Consider the following 19,760-nt stretch of genomic DNA (forward strand, 5'->3'; position numbering starts at 1 on the left):
CTGACCTACAAATCTTATGAAAGCTTTTGACCTGGTTGGTTCACATTTACATTTAGTCATTTTGCAGATGCTCTTATCCAGAGCGACTTACAGTAAGTACAGGGACATTCCCCCGAGGCAAGTAGGGTGAAGTGCCTTGTCCAAGGACACAACGTCATTTGGCATGGTAGGGAATCGAACCAGCAACCTTCTGATTAACAACCAGATTCCCTAACTGCTCAGCCATCTTCTTTTTTTAAATGATCTCAAACGAAACATCTTCTCAACATGACTGAAATAAAGGTGAAATGGATTCAATACAAATCTACCACAAGTCATTTTGGTTGCACCTCCCAGCCTAGACCTTCTGATGATGAATACCCCTCTCTATCCAACATCGTGATTCACTGGGGTCACACCAGCGTAACTGATTATAATCCCTGTGATCACTGTGGATGGATGGTCCAATCCTGGCTGCTGCAGCCACAAAGATGTGACAGAACTGATGATGAGATACTTCCTCCATTCATTGTTGCTGTTTCCCTTCAGAGCCCCCACCCAAGGACTCCTGTCAGCCCAAATCACTTATGAACATCTCCCTGTTTTCAATTCCTGACGTTGGTCCTTTTTTTTCTGGTACATTAATTTATTTCCTGTTATGGTTGCCAAGACAATAAATTAATCAAGAATAAATGATGGTGCTCGGTCCTCTCCCCCGAGCGGCCAAGCGTTTGTGTATCAGCGTGAGCACTTGTCTGCCTGCCTCTCTGAAGATTGGAGAGGGTCGGAGACAGTGTTTCAGGAGAGCTGCCAAAAACAAACATCTGCTTCACTCTGTGCATCCTGATGATGCCCGTTAGCCCTCCGAAGGCTGTCTGAAAATTCCTTTTATACAGCATTTTTGAGTAGGAGTGCTAATCTACGACTAGCTTCACCAGTAAGATTGTGATTCATAAATACTGTATTTACCAGGGAGAGGGATATGTGTAACTGGATGCATGTGTGACTTCACATCGTTAAATGCAATACGTTTTGTTTTTGTTCAAGGTTTGATCCCTCATGACTGTCCCTCAACAAAATGTCATGAGAGTCAAAGGAGATATAGCAGTGGTCTGATGCTTGGTCAAAAGATAGTGCTTTCTTATCAAATCAGAAGAGAACATCTCCTGTAAGTGCTGTGCTCTTTCTTCTATTCGACTGTAGGAATATGGAGCTCTGCATTTTAATGACATTTTCCATTAATATAGAGTCCTGATCTTGTTCTTTAGTCCGCCTTGGAATTCTGATCTGTTGAAACCCACAGTATTACACCATCTTATTTTGCCTCAAAATGTGATGTGTTTTTTTTAATAAATAAAACATTATCTCCTCACATAGTATTTGTTTTGTTTCAACAATCATGTGAGATCCCCAGTTTTATCCCAGGGTTCATTTATCCTGTCAGATCTGGCAGTGCAATTAGTGAGCCAGACGTTTGTCATAGATAAGCTGTAGAGATCCTCAGGGCCCAAGACAGTATCCTGCTAGTTAAGAGGCTTTATAATTTTAGAGGAACTATAATTTAGAGAGCACTGAGAAAGAGAAACAGAGAAAGAGGAGAGAGAGAGAGGGAGAGAGGGAGGGAAAGGGAGGCAGAAAGAAATAAAGACAGAAGAGACCAACAAGCATAACTCAAATGATAAAAAAATATTTTATTGTCCAATCAAAACCACCAAATGGAGCTCTTAAAAGGGACCATGGACATTAAACAAATACACAAGTTACAGCAGGACATGATAATGTGTTGCTGGTGCATTAGGAATTCTGCAACCCTAACGTCATCAGCCATTTGTTAGATGTGTTGAACCTTAACTTAAAAGTCGCAAAAAAAGGTCAGACATTTTTCAGATATTTTCGGATAAAATAATTTCGAAAAGACGTTTCGAAAAATATTTTCGAAAAGACGTTCAGAAAAATATTCTAAACACAGAGTTGTCGATGTCGACATGACTGAGAATAGAGACATTCCTGATCACACATCAGGAAGATTGTCTGGGTCAAAAAAGATTCCTGGTGTCGCGAATGTGCTGCGTGTTTATGGTGTCTTTTTGTATTGATGTGTGTGTGAATATGATGTGAAGTACCAGCTAAAACCCTAGTAATAATAGCTACTTTTTACTTAAGAAGCTTTATGTCAGAGCCCACACTTCTTTACTTTAACTTGAGTGAAAAAGTACTTGAACTTTTACTTGAGTCTTTTTAAACATGAGTACCTGTACTGTCTGAGTGAAGGATGTACGTTTGCCATCTCTGTGCTAATTACCAAGCAGTTTGAAAATACAACGCCACTAGAGGTCAGTGTTGTACAACACATCGTGGTTTATCACGTCACCACTCTCGCGATACTTTCATTCCCCCATCCGGCGGAGACAGACAGAGGAGATGGCGGCTAGAGGTGGTTTTCAATCGGCCCCAACTGGTGGTGGAGGCGGTGGAATGGGACCTGGACCCCCGGTATCTGGTGGTGGACCAGGTATGGGACCTGGAACTCCGTCGGGAAGGATGGGACCCTCTTCGGGCGCACAGAATCACCTTTACCGCTCCCCAATGCCTGGGCCTGGATACCCGGTGAGGCACAAATTCTCAGCGGTTTTTTTAGCTGGTTAGCAGCTTACGTTAACTAGTGTAGTGCTAGTGGTAGCTTGCAAGAACAAAGCCTTTGCTTTGTGGCGGCTAGCCTGTGGACAGGGCCACACATTTGAATACACAGAGGGCCGTGAGCCAGTTAGATATTTTTTTCCAATTCATTTGTCTTATTAGCTGAATCTAGTTACGTTTGTTTAGTAACTCGTTATGTAGCTAGACTAGCTTAGCCATCTAATCTTAACATTACAGCTAGAAGAAAAAGGCTACCGCTAGATAGGCTGCTCAACGTAGCACAACTGAAGCCAACTAGCCAGTGAGAAATTCAGACAGGAATCTAGTGCTAGCTAGTTAGCCAACCTTTTATGGTTTGTTAGACTATCATAAAGTAGAGTAAAGTGGAGCTAAGGTTTGGACTAGTCCACAATTTCAAGTACTGACTTGAGTATACAGTAGTAGTTAGCTAGTAATTTTAGCAAGCAGATATTTGGCTTTCAAGTCTGACAGCTGGTTTGTAGACAACTCGATCATGCATGCTGGTGCCGTCGAAGTTACCTGGTTAACTACTTCTACCCGCCCCACAGCACACTAATAAACTTACTATTTCAATTGTGCTCTTAAATTTCCCCTTTCCAGCTAAATAGAACAGTCTCGTATACATTACAGTCTCACTTTTGCAAGGACCCATCTGGTGCTGCAAACTTGTGTACACAAGAAGTAGAATTAGCAGCGGCTTTTTCGTAATTTTTGACTTGTGTCCCGTAGTGTACGAATGAGACTTCTGTGCGTCTTCTCCCTCTTCCACATCCTTGCTCACTAACTCGAAAATACATTTCTGCGAGAATGTTTTGTCTGTCTCTCGCGGCCTTGGGTTGCTTTCACACGTTCAAGCTGCCTTGGCAACATCACAAAGGAATCCACATAGGTATCTATCCAGCTATTATACTTGCTAGATAGACTATTTTTCCTGTAAAAAAAAAAAAAAAGCCACGGTCGTTTTCATAGAAACGTAGAGAAGAATTATTCAGAGTGAGTTTCATTCGTTTTTTGAATTCCTTTCCCTCTCTGCAGCGCAGGGCTCTATCTCTAGGTTTTCACCCCAACCCAAATGTCTTGTAGTTGATTTTAGAATGATCTGGTTTATAAAATGAATTTCAAACGGAAGGTGTATCACGAAAAGCTTTGAAACAAGAGGCATCAGAAAATGTGATTGCATTGGAGTAACATAGTAGTCACGTTGGTGGATTTAATGCTGTTACTTATTTGAAAAAAAGCAACTCTTAACTGTTTATACTATTCTATTTAATCAACACATGCAAATCTTTTGAATTGGAGTAATGCATTCAATATAAGTTGTATCTGATCTTAAACATTTAATCATCACGTATTTGACTATGCAGGCCTAGAATATTTTACTATGTGCTTTGGGTTTCTGGTCCCAGTGTCCTTGAACCAGGGGACAGTTTGGCCTTCGGAAGACTTGTACAAATCACCATGGTGATGAATGAAAAGGTTTACTGTAGGGAGGAAATACAATAAGGAGACCACACAATGAAACACTAGTTGTGCGTTTCAGAATAAGTAGCTTTAGATGGCTGCCCCTGTGAATACTGTGCGTTTGTGTGTGTGTGTGTGTGGACTGCTGCTGCCTTCAGCAGCAGAGGAGCAGGCTGTGGAGTGCTGCCTTCCCTACCCCAGTAACAGGCTGCAGAAAGAGAGAGCGAGCTAGGACGAAGAGGGAGTGAGCGTGAGAGAGAGAGGGAGGGGTGTGTGTGTGTGTCTCTGCTTCTCCCTGGTGTGAAGCTCACAGCTCTGTGTGACTGTCATCACAAGGGGATGTGTTAGTCGCCGGCTGCTCTGTTAGCACTGATGCATTCAGAGACGCAAAGCAGACTGTTTGATTTCCTGGCACATGGCTTGGTGAGTTCTTCATGTGCATGTCTACACGTCTGGGTGAAGAAAGAGAACACACCTGTAAATTCTACTTCTGTGTTTGTGGTTGGTTTAGAACCGTTTTTTTTTTTTTTTTTTGCCTGCCAGCTTAGTGAAAGTTGTTTTCTAGTAGGCTAAGGCAGCTTATTTAAGAATTGGTGTTGTTTCTTTGGCCAGTATTTTTTTAATTAGGCCTAATATTAGCTTATTTTTTCTTTTTGTATATTCTTGCCTATTTGTTATTGTGGCATTGCCTCTTAAGAATTGTTTTTAATAATGTGCATCTTTTTGACTTGATAAGTGCTGTAGTAGGCCTGTCAGTTGTAAATGTGTTAAGCACATCTGTAAATGTAATCCCACCTAGCGTGTAGTTAGTTTAGCTAAAGCAATGAGTAGATGTAGCCTATTCTCTACACTTTTGTTTCTTAACTGTTGTCTGAATATTCTTCTTGTGACTCAGACACATTGTTATCATTGTGAATGGGGAGGGAATTTTGATGGAGTGCTCTTCAGTCAATGAAACAACCTTCGTTTAGGACATTGCCTTGGCAGCTCTTTCTCTGTCCTTGAGAAGCAGTAGCAGCAGCAGTAGTAATACAGTCAGTGGAAAAGAAGCACCGTTTAGGTTTCTTTGTACAGTCTAAGTCATTACACACATACCACTGGGGAAAAATCCATACAAGTTTCAAATCATGTTTATTTACTTCAGTATTGCTGTCAACCCACCTACATCATTGGAACATCTGTTGGTGAGGTCATGGCAGTGCCTCAGACCCTAAAATCTCCAGTAGCCTTCTAGTTTAGCTTTCAGATTGTGGGGGAGTCCAAAATTGAATTTAGTCATACTGCAACACTGACCCATTGTAATCTCACAATTTCTGTAATCTACCCTGTCGGGCAATACATCCGTATTTGCCCGACATCTTATCAGAGCCTTTTCCATCCCGACATCCTTCTGCCCTTTCTAACATCCCTGTTTTTCTCTCCCTCCACACAGAGACCAGGGATGCCCCCATCAAGCCGCATGCCCCCCCAGGGCCCCCCCATGGGCCCTCCGGGGTACGGCTCCAGCCCCGTGTCCCGGCCTGGGATGCCCGTCATGGACCCATCCAGGAAGAGACCTGCCCCCCAGCAGATGCAGGTCCAGCAGCAGAACCGCAACCAGCAGTAAGTTGAGTTCTCTCATCGTTGTCTGCCTGGCTTGTGTTAACAACAGTGAGATTTTCTGCTGTTGAAATGAGATGGTATATCTCCATTGTAAATGAAAGGGAGCAAATGCTGTGTAACCTGCATGTCTAGAGGGATGAGTTGGACAAAATAGAAATTTAGAGCCACATGTTTGAGAAAGCATGGCTGGCAGTCAAGTTATAAAGACTAAGAGGTTGTCTTCTATCCTGTCATGTGAGATCAGAGAGTTACTTTGGAGAGGGGAGGGGGGGGGGAAGATGTGTTGTGATGTCTTGGAGCAGTATTCTTTTCTCCTGTTACTGAGCCCTTTCAGTCACATTGTTTTGACGTCTCTCCGCAGCACCAAGAAGAAGAAGATGGCCGACAAAATCCTACCTCAGCGGGTGAGTCTCAATGGACGTCAAATTAATCATATTTAATGGTGCCACTTCCACCATTTATATTCATGTCAAATGGACGTCTCTGAACTGGGGTCTGTCTTTCTGCCTCTAAACTACTATAGGAAATACCTATTTTGATGAATGTTGGATGAAATCCCTCCAAGCACTGCAATCAATCTGAAGTCCTTATCATAACCAAACTGCCCAAATCAGTCCTTAACATTAAAAGTTTAAAAACTCTCTTTGAAATCAGTACTGTTTTCCAAAGCGGGCTGTAACGTCTGTCTGTGTGTGTGTGTAGATCCGGGAACTGGTCCCAGAGTCCCAGGCCTACATGGACCTACTGGCGTTCGAGAGGAAGCTGGACCAGACCATCATGAGGAAACGTCTAGACATCCAGGAGGCCCTGAAGAGACCCATCAAGGTGAGGATCTGTTCCTGGCTGCCGTCTGGTCTTATCAGGATGGGGCACCTGTTAGTCTGCCAACGCTGGCTGGCGATTATAGACACAATTAGGTTATCAATGTGATCGATCAATGGGATCTGAAATGGGGTGTAATGTGTTCTGTGTGTTCCAGCAAAAGAGAAAGCTTCGTATATTCATATCCAACACCTTCAACCCTGCCAAGCCTGATGCTGAGGATGGGGAGGGGACCGTTGCATCATGGGAGCTCCGTGTCGAAGGTCGCTTGCTTGAAGATGTAAGACTGAGCCCTTCCATTCTCCTGGCCCTCGTGGGATTCTTATCAAATTAAATCTCCCCATCCGTCCTGTCTTTGAGATATCACTGATCTGACATCACCGGATCATCCACAGCTGTATAGAGAGCAGGAGGTTTACAACCTATCCCTTCACGTTAGATCATTACCTTGTGATGGGAACGAGGGAAAGATGTTTTGTCATTCGAGCAGAGCTCTGCAGAGTTTCGTGCATTTGGCACACGTGCTCGTAAATAATGACTCTCCAGCTGGAAGTAATTAGTGCCGGTGTCTGTTGTAGACGGCTGTGTCCAAGTATGAAGCCACCAAGCAGAAGAGGAAGTTCTCCTCCTTCTTCAAGTCTCTGGTGATCGAGTTGGACAAAGACCTGTACGGACCAGACAATCATCTGGTCGAGGTAAGGATGATGTTGACTCTTATAAAGTAGTTTCACACAGTTTCTTAGGCTCGGATGGAAAATCCTTCTTAGTTGAATTACGACATGACATCAACTGTTTTGTTTGATATGTGTCTCGTTGCTCCTCCCCCTCCCCCATCAGTGGCATAGGACTGCCACCACCCAGGAGACTGATGGTTTCCAGGTGAAGAGGCCAGGTGATGTGGGTGTGCGCTGCACTGTGCTTCTCATGCTTGACTACCAGGTAGGGATATATGCCACTTGTCCTCTCTCCCCTCTCAGATAAACAAAGGCAGCTGAATAATCTGGTTACCCCTGAGAGTTCAATGTTTTTTTGTGTGTCTGATATGTACATGTATTTAATTTTAAAAAAACGTGTCTTCTGCAGCTTCAAGTTGGGTGAGGGGTTTGGTGTTCATAGGGACCTACTCTAGATGTCACTGTAGTTCAGACTCGGAGTGTTCATTTTGAATTCAAACAACATATGTTTCACTGCTACCTCTCTCTCCCTCCCCCCCCTCCTCTCACCTAGCCCCCTCAGTTCAAGCTGGACCCGCGCTTGGCCCGTATGCTGGGGATCCACACCCAGACCAGGCCGGTCATCATCCAGGCTCTCTGGCAGTATGTGAAAACCCACAAGCTGCAGGACCCCCACGAGAGAGAGTTCATCAACTGTGACAAGTACCTGCAGCAGGTCTGGCTTGTAAAAGTTATTCCACTAGAACTACTGGACTTGAATGGAGTTTAGGCCAAAGTTAATGTTTGTCCTCAGATGTTTAGTTTGAATGAGAACATATCAGAACTTATGTTTGTGGGTATAGATGAGTGACAATTGAATGCGTTTATGGTTATTAACTAGTTGTGTGCTGGCAGATCTTTGAAACCCAGCGGATGAAGTTCTCTGAGATCCCCCAGCGTCTCCACGCCCTCCTAATGCCTCCAGAACCAATAATCATCAACCATGTCATCAGGTAGGCTCTGCCTCCAGCTGGAGCTGCACATGATCGACTCATCCAGTGGTCTTCAACCCTGTCCTCAGGGCCCACTGTCCTGCATGTTGGAGATGTTTCCCTGCTCCAACACACCTGATTCAAATTCAGCTGAGCATGATAACAAGCCACGTGTACGAGAGAAACTGAACTTTTCAAATGTGCTTCTGCGTATTTCTCCAGCGTCGACCCCAACGACCAGAAGAAGACTGCCTGCTACGACATTGACGTGGAGGTGGACGACACTCTGAAGACCCAGATGAACTCCTTCCTGCTCTCCACAGCCAGCCAGCAGGAGATTGCAGGGCTGGACAACAAGGTTAGCAGAAAATGGGAGGTGTGACAACAAGGTTAGCAGAAAATGGGAGGTGTCACAACCAGGTTAGCAGAACGTGGGAGGTGTCACAACCAGATTAGCAGAACGTGGGAAGTGTCACAACCAGGTTAGCAGAACGTGGGAGGTGTCACAACCAGGTTAGCAGTACATGGGAGGTGTCACAACAAGGTTAGCAGAACGTGGGAGGTGTCACAACAAGGTTCTATGAACCGAGGCCCAAAATGTTAGTTGTCTGTGTTGAAGTTTTCTGGCCATCATGGAGACTAAGACAGCAGAGGCTGTCCTGCCTCTCTTTGTTGCTGGGCTACAGCATGGCTGGCCGGGGGGGTGTTTAGCAGTGTTTCCACGCTCCAGGTTGTTTGGGTCTTGTGTCGGCAAGCCCTCTTCCTGTCTGGGGATCAAAGCTGGTTCAGAGACGTGCGCACCAACACACACAATCCACATGCACGTACGCTTGAACACAAACTATTGAAACATTCAAATTAAATAAACAATTCACATCTGTGTTGCTGATATCAGGGTTCCAGTGTCTAGCTTTGTATGCCTGCAGTTTTTTTTTTTTCTCCTCATCTTAGCTGACTACTTGATTCTTTTTTATTTTTGAAGAGCTGTGTTGAATGATTCACTTGACTTTGATCTAGTCAGTGTAGCTAAGCTACGGCCTAAACGACTTATGTATACATGCTAGATCTGTTTGCACGGCTGTCTCCTAAAGCACATCCACAATGGGCTGAATAGGGTCCCCCTCATTACTGAGGTTTGATTTGATTGGGATTGGTTCTGACCTGGAGACCCCCCCCCCCCCTCCACAGATCCATGAGACCATTGAGACCATCAACCAGCTGAAGACCCAGAGAGAGTTCATGCTCAGCTTCGCCAGGGACCCTCAGGGCTTCATCAACGACTGGCTGCAGTCCCAGTGCAGAGACCTCAAGGTAGGCCCGGCGCACAGTGACCTGTCCTGGCTCCCTTTCAACCCTCCGTTGGCTAACTCTGTTGATGTTGGCGAAGAAAATGGTGTAAGAAGTTACAACAGCGACTGTTTTCCCCCTGCCAATAGAATGAAAATGAGGTGTCTCCAAAAAAAAAACAACTCCAGGTCAACATTTTGAACATTGTGACTCTGCCAGTGGAGTACACCAGGTGTGCTGTTGACAACCAGCAGGAGCCCAGAGCAGAGTTCAGTTCCCTCCCCCCCTTACTCCCTCCGTAGCACCCCATAGACTGGATAAGACCCTTGTCCTCCTGTCCATCGACCATCCACCCTCCCTGTCACCCCCTCTATTCACCCAGGGCTGTTTGTTCAGCTAGTTCCTAGAACAGGACCTTTACCAGCCTGTTAGCGTGTGTCCGTGTGTAGACGCAGGGCTGGAGAGAAGCCCAGGGTCCACTGACTGTCCCGCTGTGGAGGAAACCAACTCAGAACTAGCCTCACAGGAGAGGCTGACTCCCCATTGTCAGTCAGAGCCAGGCAGCCGTGTGGTCAGTGTTTGTCACATGGTGTCATTATCATGGAGGGCTGGCTCGCCCAGCCTTGTCTGGCTCCTGCGGGGTGTTTTCCCATCACAGTTCCAGGACGCCACTGCCTAACAGAGGGAAGAGGATGATTATCCAGCAGGTAGCACCTGAGCCAGACTCACTCTGGCTCTGCTCCCAGGAGCCCCGCCCACTCTGCTTGGGTTGAATTTGTTTTCAACAAACAACATACTATGATGCTCTGATTGGTTGTAGGTATATCCAATTGAGGGAAGAGGCATTTTTTTTTGCGAGTTCGGTTGAAACACACCCTATACTCACAGCCCAACGGAGCGGTTTCAGACTCATATTCTGACTAGAATTATGACTGACAACGTCAGGCTAGCTCTCCCCTGCAGCTGAGCCCAAACTACACCCCTCCACCACAGCAGTCTACTCCCCTGAGGGATGTAGTGTGGAAACCTCCTGATTCAATCTCTTATAGTATAAATGTAGGGTTTAGACTGACTTTGACACATGGACCTTAATGGATTTCCCCAACCTCTCTGGGCCTAAAATCAACAGAGCGGCAAAGTGAGATTAAAGATCATTTTAATGGCCAATTAATCTGAGTTTTCCGACCTGAAGATAAATATACTCAAATGGGCTCGAATGCATAACCTCCTTTCCTTTTTAAGGTCTGAATCTAATTGATCAGTCCAGTACTCAGTTAAAATTGGATAATTACTGGAATTAAGTGATTGAACAATGCCTGACTTAAATGTGTTATCTCCATTTGCTGTTAACTGAATCCACAAACGATAAACAGTAGAGGTGGGGGGGGGAAATCGATTCACATTTGGATCACTCCAAGAATCGATTTGAATTGTGAGGTACCAAAAGATTCCCAACCCTACTAAATGGACATTAACACATTTTAAATTAAGCTGATTTTCATTTTGTGCAAAATCAGGGCACCAACCACAGATTTGTACTTTGTCCTCATATACCTAATCTGACCTGTTGTACACCTTATTATACCAAGTAGAAGAAGTTTCTTGACTATGGTAAAAAAAAAAAAAAAAAAATACCCTCTGGACTTACTCATTAGTGATCACGTGACACCCATTGAAACTAAAGGAACCTTTGGATCCATTTGCACTAAAACAACAGAAACCAATGAGGCATCAAACCACACTAAAACAACATTTAAAATACAACATAAGGCAAACTTATACCAAGCATAGCAACTAAAACATTTCCAATATATAGCAACACAGGTTTGAATGCTATCTCAGTCTTTACAAGTTATTTACCATCAAACACGAGGACCTTAATTCTATTGTTAGAAGAGGGGGAAAAATACTCCCCTGCTTTGTCGTAAATGTACATGCCTTAAATTCCACAAGAGCAGAGCTTTCCCTGAGGGTGTGTCTACAGTCGATTGATTTACCCCGTGATACAGCCCCACAATTTCTTTCAAACCTGATGTGGGGAAAAAACAAACCCTAATCTAAATCCCGACCTGTGTTGTCTGTCCAGACCATGACTGACGTGGTGGCTAACCCTGAGGAGGAGCGCAGGGCAGAGTTCTACTTCCAGCCCTGGGCCCAGGAAGCTGTGTGTCGCTACTTCTACTCCAAGGTAAGCGCCTCTTCTTCCTCCCTCCCTCCCGCCGCCTCCTTCTGGAGCCAAACTGGAGGTACTGTAGGGGTCGACTGTTCTGTTGTTGGGTGTTCAGACGAACAACAAAGGCTTTGTGAGTCCATGCGGGGCCTTTTATATTTGTCTGAATAAAGGAATACCTCCGCCCACAGGAAGTGGTTTTCACTCCTTCATTTAAATGTTTCATGAAAGGCTGTGAAAGATTCCGAGAGGGCTTTTGTTTTTCTGCAGTCCTTTGCCTCTCCTTCTGCATCTGGGTCACAACCTCAGTCACTACCTATCCATTCTCCTATCTGCATTCTTCGTAAATCAATCACAACGTCATCTCAGGTGACTGACCTGTATCTGTCCTTGTGAACGTGTCGCAGGTCCAGCAGAGACGGCAGGAGCTGGAGCAGGCTCTGGGGATCAGGAACACCTGAGAAGAACCTCAGGAACACCTGAGAAGAACCTCAGGAACACCTGAGGAACACCTCTGCAGACTCAGAGGAGGATTGTTTGGGACATCAACTCTCCTGATTGGACAGATATAGTCATAGACTGCTTTATTGCTAAATAGATATAGAATCTTGTTTTTAACGTGACCATTACGCTCAGTATGTACTTTTGATGAGGTCGCCCCCCCCGTCCGCTCAGTTTTGTCTTGTTGAAGCCCATGCTGTCTCACTCTGAACCTGACGTGTTGCTTCACCTGCGTCTATGCCTTACCTCCTAAGCATTCCTGCTATTATGAAATATGGCGCCCCCTTTACCCTCGGCCTATGTCACAGGTTCCATATAACTAATTGAATTGTATTTTCTGTAATTGCAGCATATGTGTCTTGAATCCGGAACTGAATTTATATAAATATAGCGCACACTACCATACAGTCTTCTAGGTTAGAACTGGCCTGGTCGGTATATTTGTTGGTTGATATGTTGTGATTGTCAGATACACATCTATGACATCTTCATTTTAGGTTCCTTTCTCAAAGTGTGGTGCTGAATTCTCCCTCAATGCTCTGCCACAGCAGACTGTACTGTACCTCTGAAACTGTGGCCATGCAATGTGTGTTCATTTAGTCGGTTTTCTCCATTGGGCAATTTCATTCAGTCTTCAACAGATATTTGTTTATGTTGATATTCTTTGTGTTAAAAAAAAAAAAAAAAAAAAATTAAGACTTGTCTTGTTAGTTGGTAAAGATTATTCAGGAAGTAGTGATAGCACCTAGTCTTTATAGTCTCGTAAATACTGAGCAGAAGAAACAGTTCTGATCTGGAGGAAAGTGTGTCTGTTCTGTTTCCATGACAACAGATCCTCTGGTCTCTGTGACGCTCAGTTAGTTTTTGATATGTAACCAGATTGTTATACCCCGTTCAGTGATCCCTGTTTTACACCAGAAGATTCATAATCACCTCAGACGTGCTGGCAAAGCACGTCTGGTAAAGGTCAAGAGAAGCTGAAAGCCCACACTGTGTTAGGTGAAGGTTGACTTATTCTGCTATGATCTGCTTTTGAATTATTTGTATTTGTTTATTTTTGTATTGCCGTTCTGTGCTGAAGCCATATTCACTGGAGAAAGTGTAGTGATGTGGTCACTATTAGGTGTGGCTTCTTTAAGCTTTTTTTTTTTTTTTTTTTTTTTTTGATTGTTTGAATGTCCAGATGGGGGTGGCTTCTGTTGTGTTCTGTATGATGACATTATTTAGGCACAGCGTGGATTCTTTGTTTCCTAACTGCTTCCTGGCCTGAACATTTGGATTTCCTGACATGTTTCCCTAATAAAGAAAATGCCCAATTTCACTGACCACAAATGAAGACTAGTTAAGAGCTGAGAGAATCTTTTAATAGACAATCTCGACAATGTTTTATAATACAAGACTATAGGCATGATCTGTGTTTCAGACATTACTTTACAAAATGTTTGAGATGAAAACCAGTGGGGATAAAGGAGCATTATAAGGACTGATCTTGTAATTGAATTGTCATACTTATAATTTTTCATGGACCAAACCTATTTTTCTGTATGTTTTAATCCTATGCTATAATAAAGGAAATCTTAATTGACTGTATGTTTAGTTCTCATACAACAGTATTGTATTTCTTACACGAAGCCAGAGCTGTACTCAGGTGACTTGTTAGGCCATTGGTCTCGTCAACTGTTCTAGTTGTTCTGGACCGAGTCTATTTGGCTTTAAAAATATCAATTTTGATCTGAAGTAACTTTCAAAACAAACCCATTGCGCAACTTGTTCAAAAAATGGGTATTGATTTAATTAATTCAAAATCCATCGAGATCAGTCAGTGACATTTACCACCTGTTAACCAAATCAAATCAAATCAAATCAAATTTATTTGTATAGCCCTTTTTACACGCAAGCATGTCACAGAGGGCTTCACATACGCCCATAGAACTGCCCCTCAACCAACCTAAACCCTCAAGGAAGACAAGGAAAAACTCCCAGAAAAACTCCCAACGGGAGAAAAAATGGAAGAAACCTTGGGAGGAGCAATTCAGAGAGGGATCCCCTCCTCCAGAGACGGTTGGCAAGAGAGAGGAGCAGAACACAAGCTAAACATAGTCATACAGTGTCAATGGGTTTTAAAACACCAAAAATCCATTGTTCGGCTTTATAGACGTTGGATGGGACCTGGAAACTCGCTGTTGACCGTCATGGAGGCTGGTTTCCGGTTGACGACCTGGTCCAGCGTTGGTAGACCGACGACCAGGCAGGTCCTGACAGCTCAGACCCCCCACACCACAAGGGATGTGTGGGGGGGACAGAGAGGAGAACAGGGATTAGAGAATGCCAGGAGCAGCTAACAGTTTCAGTCGTAATAGAATGAGATCCCCACCGGTCAAGTGTGGACTAGTGCAGCAATTTAACAAAGCTAAGAGGGTATGTGATGCAGCCCCACACACCAAGACAGCGACAGCCCCCCTTGGTTGGAACATGAAATCTGTTCCAGGGGAAACAACTCTAAAATAGGTTATATTTATACGAATAAGGATGAAAACAACCAGCCCCCCGTTGTCTCCAACTAGTAAACTATAACAATTAAAATATACAGCAACGGAACTATTACAGTAACAATATACAATAACAGGTTTACTTTATTTGTAGCATTTAAATGGGCAGTGTGAACATAAGCTAAAATTACAATTTAAAAGTTACATGTGATACACACATAGGCAAACGCACACCCCAGGTTTACATAGAAAGTACACACATTTAACAATCATAGGATTGACTAAACAGGAACGTTTTTAATCTAGTTTTAAATGTCGAAACAGTATCAGCCTCCCTAATTGAGACAGGTAATTTGTTCCAGAGAAGAGGTGCTCTATATGAGAACGCCCTACCTCCAGCAGTTTTTTTCTTAATTTTGGGTATTACCAGATAGCCGGCATCTTGAGATCTTAGAGTCCTTGCGGGGCAATAGGGTGCAAGGAGACCGGAGAGGTACAGTGGTGCCAATCCATGTAGAGATTTGTAAGTTAGTAGTAAAACTTTGAAATCAGCTCTGGCTTGGATAGGGAGCCAGTGTAAAGAGATAAGAGTAGATGTTATATGATCAAACTTTCTTGTTTTTGTCAATAGTCTAGCAGCAGCATTTTGTACCCGCTGTAAATTTTTCAAGTAGGTAATTGGGAGGCCAGAGAACAACACATTGCAGTAGTCCAATCGGGACGTAACAAAAGCATGTATTAGTTTTTCAGCATCATCCTTTGAGAGGAATTTTCGTATTTTGGCAATATTACGTAGATGGAAAAATGCAGTTCTGGTGATTTGTTTAATATGGTACTCAAACGAAAGGTCTGGGTCCAATGTGACTCCTAAATTTTTTACCAACTGGCTTTGAGATACTTTGACACCATCTAAGTTTAAGGTCAGATTGGATAAATTATTTCTGTATTTTTTAGGGCCGAAAATTTGAACCTCGGTTTTATCCGAATTAAGAAGAAGGAAATTTGCTGTCATCCAAGTTCTCAACCCGGAAACACATTTTTCCATAGCATGTGGAAATTCTCCAGGCTTTATGGACATGTATAGCTGAGTATCATCTGCATAACAGTGAAAATTTACCCCAGAGCTTCTAATTATGTTTCCTAAAGGCAACATATAGAGTGAAAATAACAGAGGGCCTAGAACTGAACCCTGTGGTACTCCGTATTTTACAGTAGTGCTCCTGGATGAGCAACCATCATAGTGGACATATTGTGATCTATCAGATAGATACGATCTAAACCACTGAAGTGAAGTACCAGAGATCCCAACATAGTTCTCCAATCGAATGCCAAATCTCCACGCCCTCTGCATCCATGCTCATGATTCACATGATTTACAACCAGACATACCTGAGTCTAGTGTTACACAACTATTATTATCAGGTTAAGAGGATTCTTTATTTTTGTCTCGGTCTTGACTTGGACTCGACAAAGTGCATTGACCACAGCTATGCTAAGCGTTAACCTACTTGTTGCTCTGCACGCATGTTCAGAATATGAATCAACATCGCATTGTCATTTTGATCACTTTTTCGGAGACTAGACAACTACGTAATGACTCAAATGTATTGAGCGTTAGTTGGGGGTAATTTAAGCCTGGGCTATGATAACCAATAAAGTTGAAGGGGCGTGAACTGTACGGTCTTCCACTGACAAGTATAAATGCATAGGTCTCCATTTAATCTCCGTCTCTTTGCACAGAGAGGGGTCGTTGATACACACTGGGAGTTAGCACAGTATGGCAGCACCAAAGAAAGTCTGTATAATCGGCTCTGGCAACTGGTGAGTCATTATGAATGAACAATAGCTACAAAGAGCAACTTATTGCGTACATGCAGGCACATGTTTCTTCGGATCAGTCAGTGCCCATTTAAATTGATTATACATTTAGTAGATGAGCTAAAAAATTGATAGTTTCAAATATGGTTGGGTTATTTGGAGACAGTTCAACTTGGTTACTGCAGGACCTGTTTAATGAATATGCAAGTGCATGGTTTTTGTCTTTCATGATTAAATCACGGTGAAGAGTCGCAGTAAGAGATTTGACACAATTCGATAGCGCTAAATCTCATCCTTCGGTCTTTCACTCACACACACAAACACACAAACAGACACACACTGATTCACTCCTATGAAGCTCTTGCGTTAATTAATATACTGTATCATCTTCCAGGGGCTCTGCCATTGCCAAGATAGTGGGTTTCAATGCAGGCAAGAATCCCAAGTTTGACAAGACCGTGAGCATGTGGGTTTTTGAGGAGATGGTGAACGGGCGTAAACTCACGGATATCATTAACACAGACCACGAAAATGTCAAGTATCTTCCTGGACACAAGCTGCCCCCCAATGTGGTAAAAGCTCCCTTGCAGTAGTTGTCCAATTACACACATTCAAGCTGATGTAATTTTATCATTTCAGTCTATAATGATTTCAGGAATGTATCCTTTAACCTCTAGATCCTGAGAAAAACGACAGTATTTGTACTTTTGTGTGTTGTAACAATTGTATAAACATTGTACAAGAAAAAAGTCTGATAGGTAACGGATACAAACAGTAACTCCCCCCCCCCCCCCCCCCATAATGATTTCAGGAATGTATCCTTTAACCTCTAGATCCTGAGAAAAACGACAGTATTTGTACTTTTGTGTGTTGTAACAATTGTATAAACATTGTACAAGAAAAAAGTCTGATAGGTAACGGATACAAACAGTAACTCCCCCCCCCCCCCCCCCCCCCCCGCCCCTCTCCAGCTGGCTGTCCCAGAGCTGGTGGATGCAGTTAAAGGGGCCGACATCCTGCTCTTTGTAGTTCCACACCAGTTCATACAGAGAATATGTGAAACCATCAAAGATCACATCAAGAAGGATGCAGTGGGAATGTCTCTCATCAAGGTAGGTGCTTCCTTCCAGGGCTACATTGAAGTTCTCTGCTTCAGTCACGATGACAGTTGGGAAAATGTTGAGGAAAGTGTTATGGATTGAATGTCGCAGTAGCACAAAATGTGTGTGTGCGTGCGGGTGTGGTGTGTGTGTGTGTGTGTGTGTGTGTTGGTGTGTGTGTGGTGTACAGGGTGTGGATGAGGGTCCTGAGGGACTGAAGCTGATCTCTGAGGTCATACGAGGAAAGCTTGGCATCAGCATGACGGTGCTCATGGGAGCGAACATCGCCAACGAGGTTGCAGAGGAGAAGTTCTGCGAAACCACAATCGGTATGGAGCTCGAGTCATAGAGATGTGGATCCAAACCATAGCTTGGTAGCTCTACCTGTGACTTGAAAATACTCTTATATAAGAATCCTCCATGCGTTTTGTTAGATTATTTGTCATATCACTAATGCACTTGCATACATTGCTGTTTTATCAACTATGATCGGTGCCACATACAGTATTTGCTCCAAGGCTTCATGCCAGTGCTGTTACAGCTAGGTTTGTCCGCCCTCAGGATGTAAGGACAAGGTGAACGGCCCTCTCCTCAAGGAGCTGATGCAGACCATCAACTTCAGGGTGACTGTGGTGGAGGAAGCAGACGTGGTGGAGATCTGTGGAGCTCTCAAGGTCAGCCGTTCGCTGGTTCACTCTGAGACAAAAAAGTCTGCACACTGTAGTAACTCCTTAATTGCAGTGATACAGTGTTGATCGATTCGGTGTGGATTTTGAGGTACACAGAATGACTGTGAAGCTGCCTCTGCTCTCCCCTTTACCCTCCAATTAGAATATTGTGGCGGTGGGCGCGGGTTTCTGTGACGGTCTTGGTTTCGGTGACAACACCAAGGCAGCGGTGATCCGCCTGGGCCTGATGGAGATGATTGCCTTCACCCGGGTCTTCTGCACTAACGGGCCCGTCTCCCCGACAACATTCCTGGAGAGTTGTGGCATCGCTGACCTCATCACAACCTGCTACGGAGGACGCAACCGCAAGGTCGGCGAGGCGTTTGCTAAAACAGGAAAGGTGAGAGAAGAAGAATCAAATACCCAGACCTCGCTGTCTGAGCACCACTTAATTCCTGTTTCATTACCCGCTTGTTCTCTACCTCTTGTCTGAATGTGTGGGCTTCCTTCTTCAGTCTATTGAGGAGCTGGAGAAGGAGATGCTGAATGGACAAAAGCTTCAGGGTCCAGCCACGGCATCTGAAGTCCACCATATTCTGAAAATCAAAAACCTAGTGGACAAGTGAGTTGAAACTCTAATCAAATCCTGTCCATTGTTAAATACTATGTCACAAAGTGCCCTCACAGATGCTAGTACCTGAGACCCAATGACATTTTTCATAGAACTACTAAAAGGGCATATCAACTTTTTGTTGAGGGGGAAGGGGGTTGCAATGTTTTGTTAACTTTCCAAAACTAGTTTTAAGAAAAGCGTTTATAGAAATCAACAACCAACCCTGAACAAATTCAATTCTGAGCTTCAGATTAATCTCACATATTCCTACTAACTAAAACTGCCCCATCCTCTGTTCCTCCCTCCAGGTTCCCTCTGTTCAATGCTGTTTACCAGATCTGCTTCAATAAACACTCGGTGAAGGAGTTCATTACCTGTTTGCAGAACCACCCAGAGCACATGTAAGAGACTGAAGGAGCTTTTTCTGGGGTTGCAGGCAAACTAGGAAACCAGTCGGAGTGAAGATTCAAAGAGAAGCAGAGAAGCAGGTTGGATGATTGTGCCTCATCTAACTGTTTGAAAGGAAAACACTACCTGTCTCAGTTTTTACTGAATCATTAATATTTTCTGGTGGTACATTTGTAATGGGCTAATGTGTTATACAGTAGTATGCATTAATGTACAACAGAAGGCATTGATAAACCAGTTGTCATATTGTTCTTAAAACCTTTAGGGTTAGGGTTAGATGTGAATTGTCTTTAAATGAGAGAGTGATTTAGATTCTCTTTGATTATCATAGGAATTACTAGGCTAATATTTAAGAAAGATATGGAGACTATATTTCCATATCCTGGTCTAACTTCATGATGAGATGAAAGTACTATGAATGACCTTTGACCCTAGGGTAAATATGTCTTGTAAACCATTTGTATTTACTTAGGTTTAACCAAGGACTTGAATAAATAACTCATTGACAGCTCTTGCCTAACTATTATTCTGACAAGATT

The 19,760-nt window shown here is 43.6% G+C and overlaps 2 protein-coding genes across 4 annotated transcripts; both read left to right on the top strand.

The window, feature by feature from the left end:
* The first annotated feature begins 2,385 nt into the window (after nt 1-2,385).
* On the top strand, nt 2,386-12,236 carry smarcd1 (SWI/SNF related BAF chromatin remodeling complex subunit D1). 3 transcript variants are annotated; one of them, XM_084705807.1, is made up of 13 exons: nt 2,386-2,586; nt 5,531-5,700; nt 6,035-6,104; nt 6,403-6,525; nt 6,680-6,802; nt 7,101-7,217; nt 7,360-7,461; nt 7,750-7,911; nt 8,091-8,188; nt 8,390-8,525; nt 9,356-9,478; nt 11,541-11,642; nt 12,032-12,236. In XM_084705807.1, the coding sequence occupies exons 1-13, from the start codon at nt 2,401-2,403 to the stop codon at nt 12,083-12,085; spliced, it is 1,566 nt and encodes a 521-aa protein (XP_084561933.1). In that variant the 5' UTR covers nt 2,386-2,400; the 3' UTR covers nt 12,086-12,236. The 3 variants fall into 3 exon arrangements, with proteins under 3 accessions (XP_084561933.1, XP_084561934.1, XP_084561935.1); XM_084705808.1 differs by having other exon boundaries at nt 6,062-6,104; XM_084705809.1 differs by lacking the exon at nt 2,386-2,586 and adding an exon at nt 4,423-4,521.
* A 4,074-nt stretch (nt 12,237-16,310) lies between these two features.
* On the top strand, nt 16,311-19,729 carry LOC146272486 (glycerol-3-phosphate dehydrogenase [NAD(+)], cytoplasmic-like). Its single transcript, XM_084704769.1, has 8 exons — nt 16,311-16,435; nt 16,827-17,004; nt 17,404-17,544; nt 17,723-17,861; nt 18,094-18,206; nt 18,364-18,600; nt 18,716-18,822; nt 19,122-19,729. Exons 1-8 carry the CDS (start codon nt 16,392-16,394, stop codon nt 19,216-19,218), a joined length of 1,056 nt encoding a protein of 351 aa, XP_084560895.1. The 5' UTR covers nt 16,311-16,391; the 3' UTR covers nt 19,219-19,729.
* Nucleotides 19,730-19,760: the final 31 nt, after the last annotated feature.

Source organism: Hypomesus nipponensis, chromosome 9 (assembly GCF_054491055.1).
Source record: "Hypomesus nipponensis isolate SF chromosome 9, ASM5449105v1, whole genome shotgun sequence".
Taxonomy (NCBI): domain Eukaryota; kingdom Metazoa; phylum Chordata; class Actinopteri; order Osmeriformes; family Osmeridae; genus Hypomesus; species Hypomesus nipponensis.

Coding starts and splice junctions, on each gene's coding strand:
- LOC146272486 (XM_084704769.1), top strand. CDS start 16,392: ATGGCAGCACCAAAGAAAGTCTGTATAATCGGCTCTGGCAACTG. Junction 17,545..17,722: donor TGGGAATGTCTCTCATCAAG/GTAGGTGCTTCC, acceptor TGTGGTGTACAG/GGTGTGGATGAGGGTCCTGA. Junction 18,601..18,715: donor CGTTTGCTAAAACAGGAAAG/GTGAGAGAAGAA, acceptor TTCCTTCTTCAG/TCTATTGAGGAGCTGGAGAA.
- smarcd1 (XM_084705807.1), top strand. CDS start 2,401: ATGGCGGCTAGAGGTGGTTTTCAATCGGCCCCAACTGGTGGTGGAGGC. Junction 2,587..5,530: donor TGCCTGGGCCTGGATACCCG/GTGAGGCACAAA, acceptor CCCTCCACACAG/AGACCAGGGATGCCCCCATC. Junction 5,701..6,034: donor CAGCAGAACCGCAACCAGCA/GTAAGTTGAGTT, acceptor GAGCCCTTTCAG/TCACATTGTTTTGACGTCTC.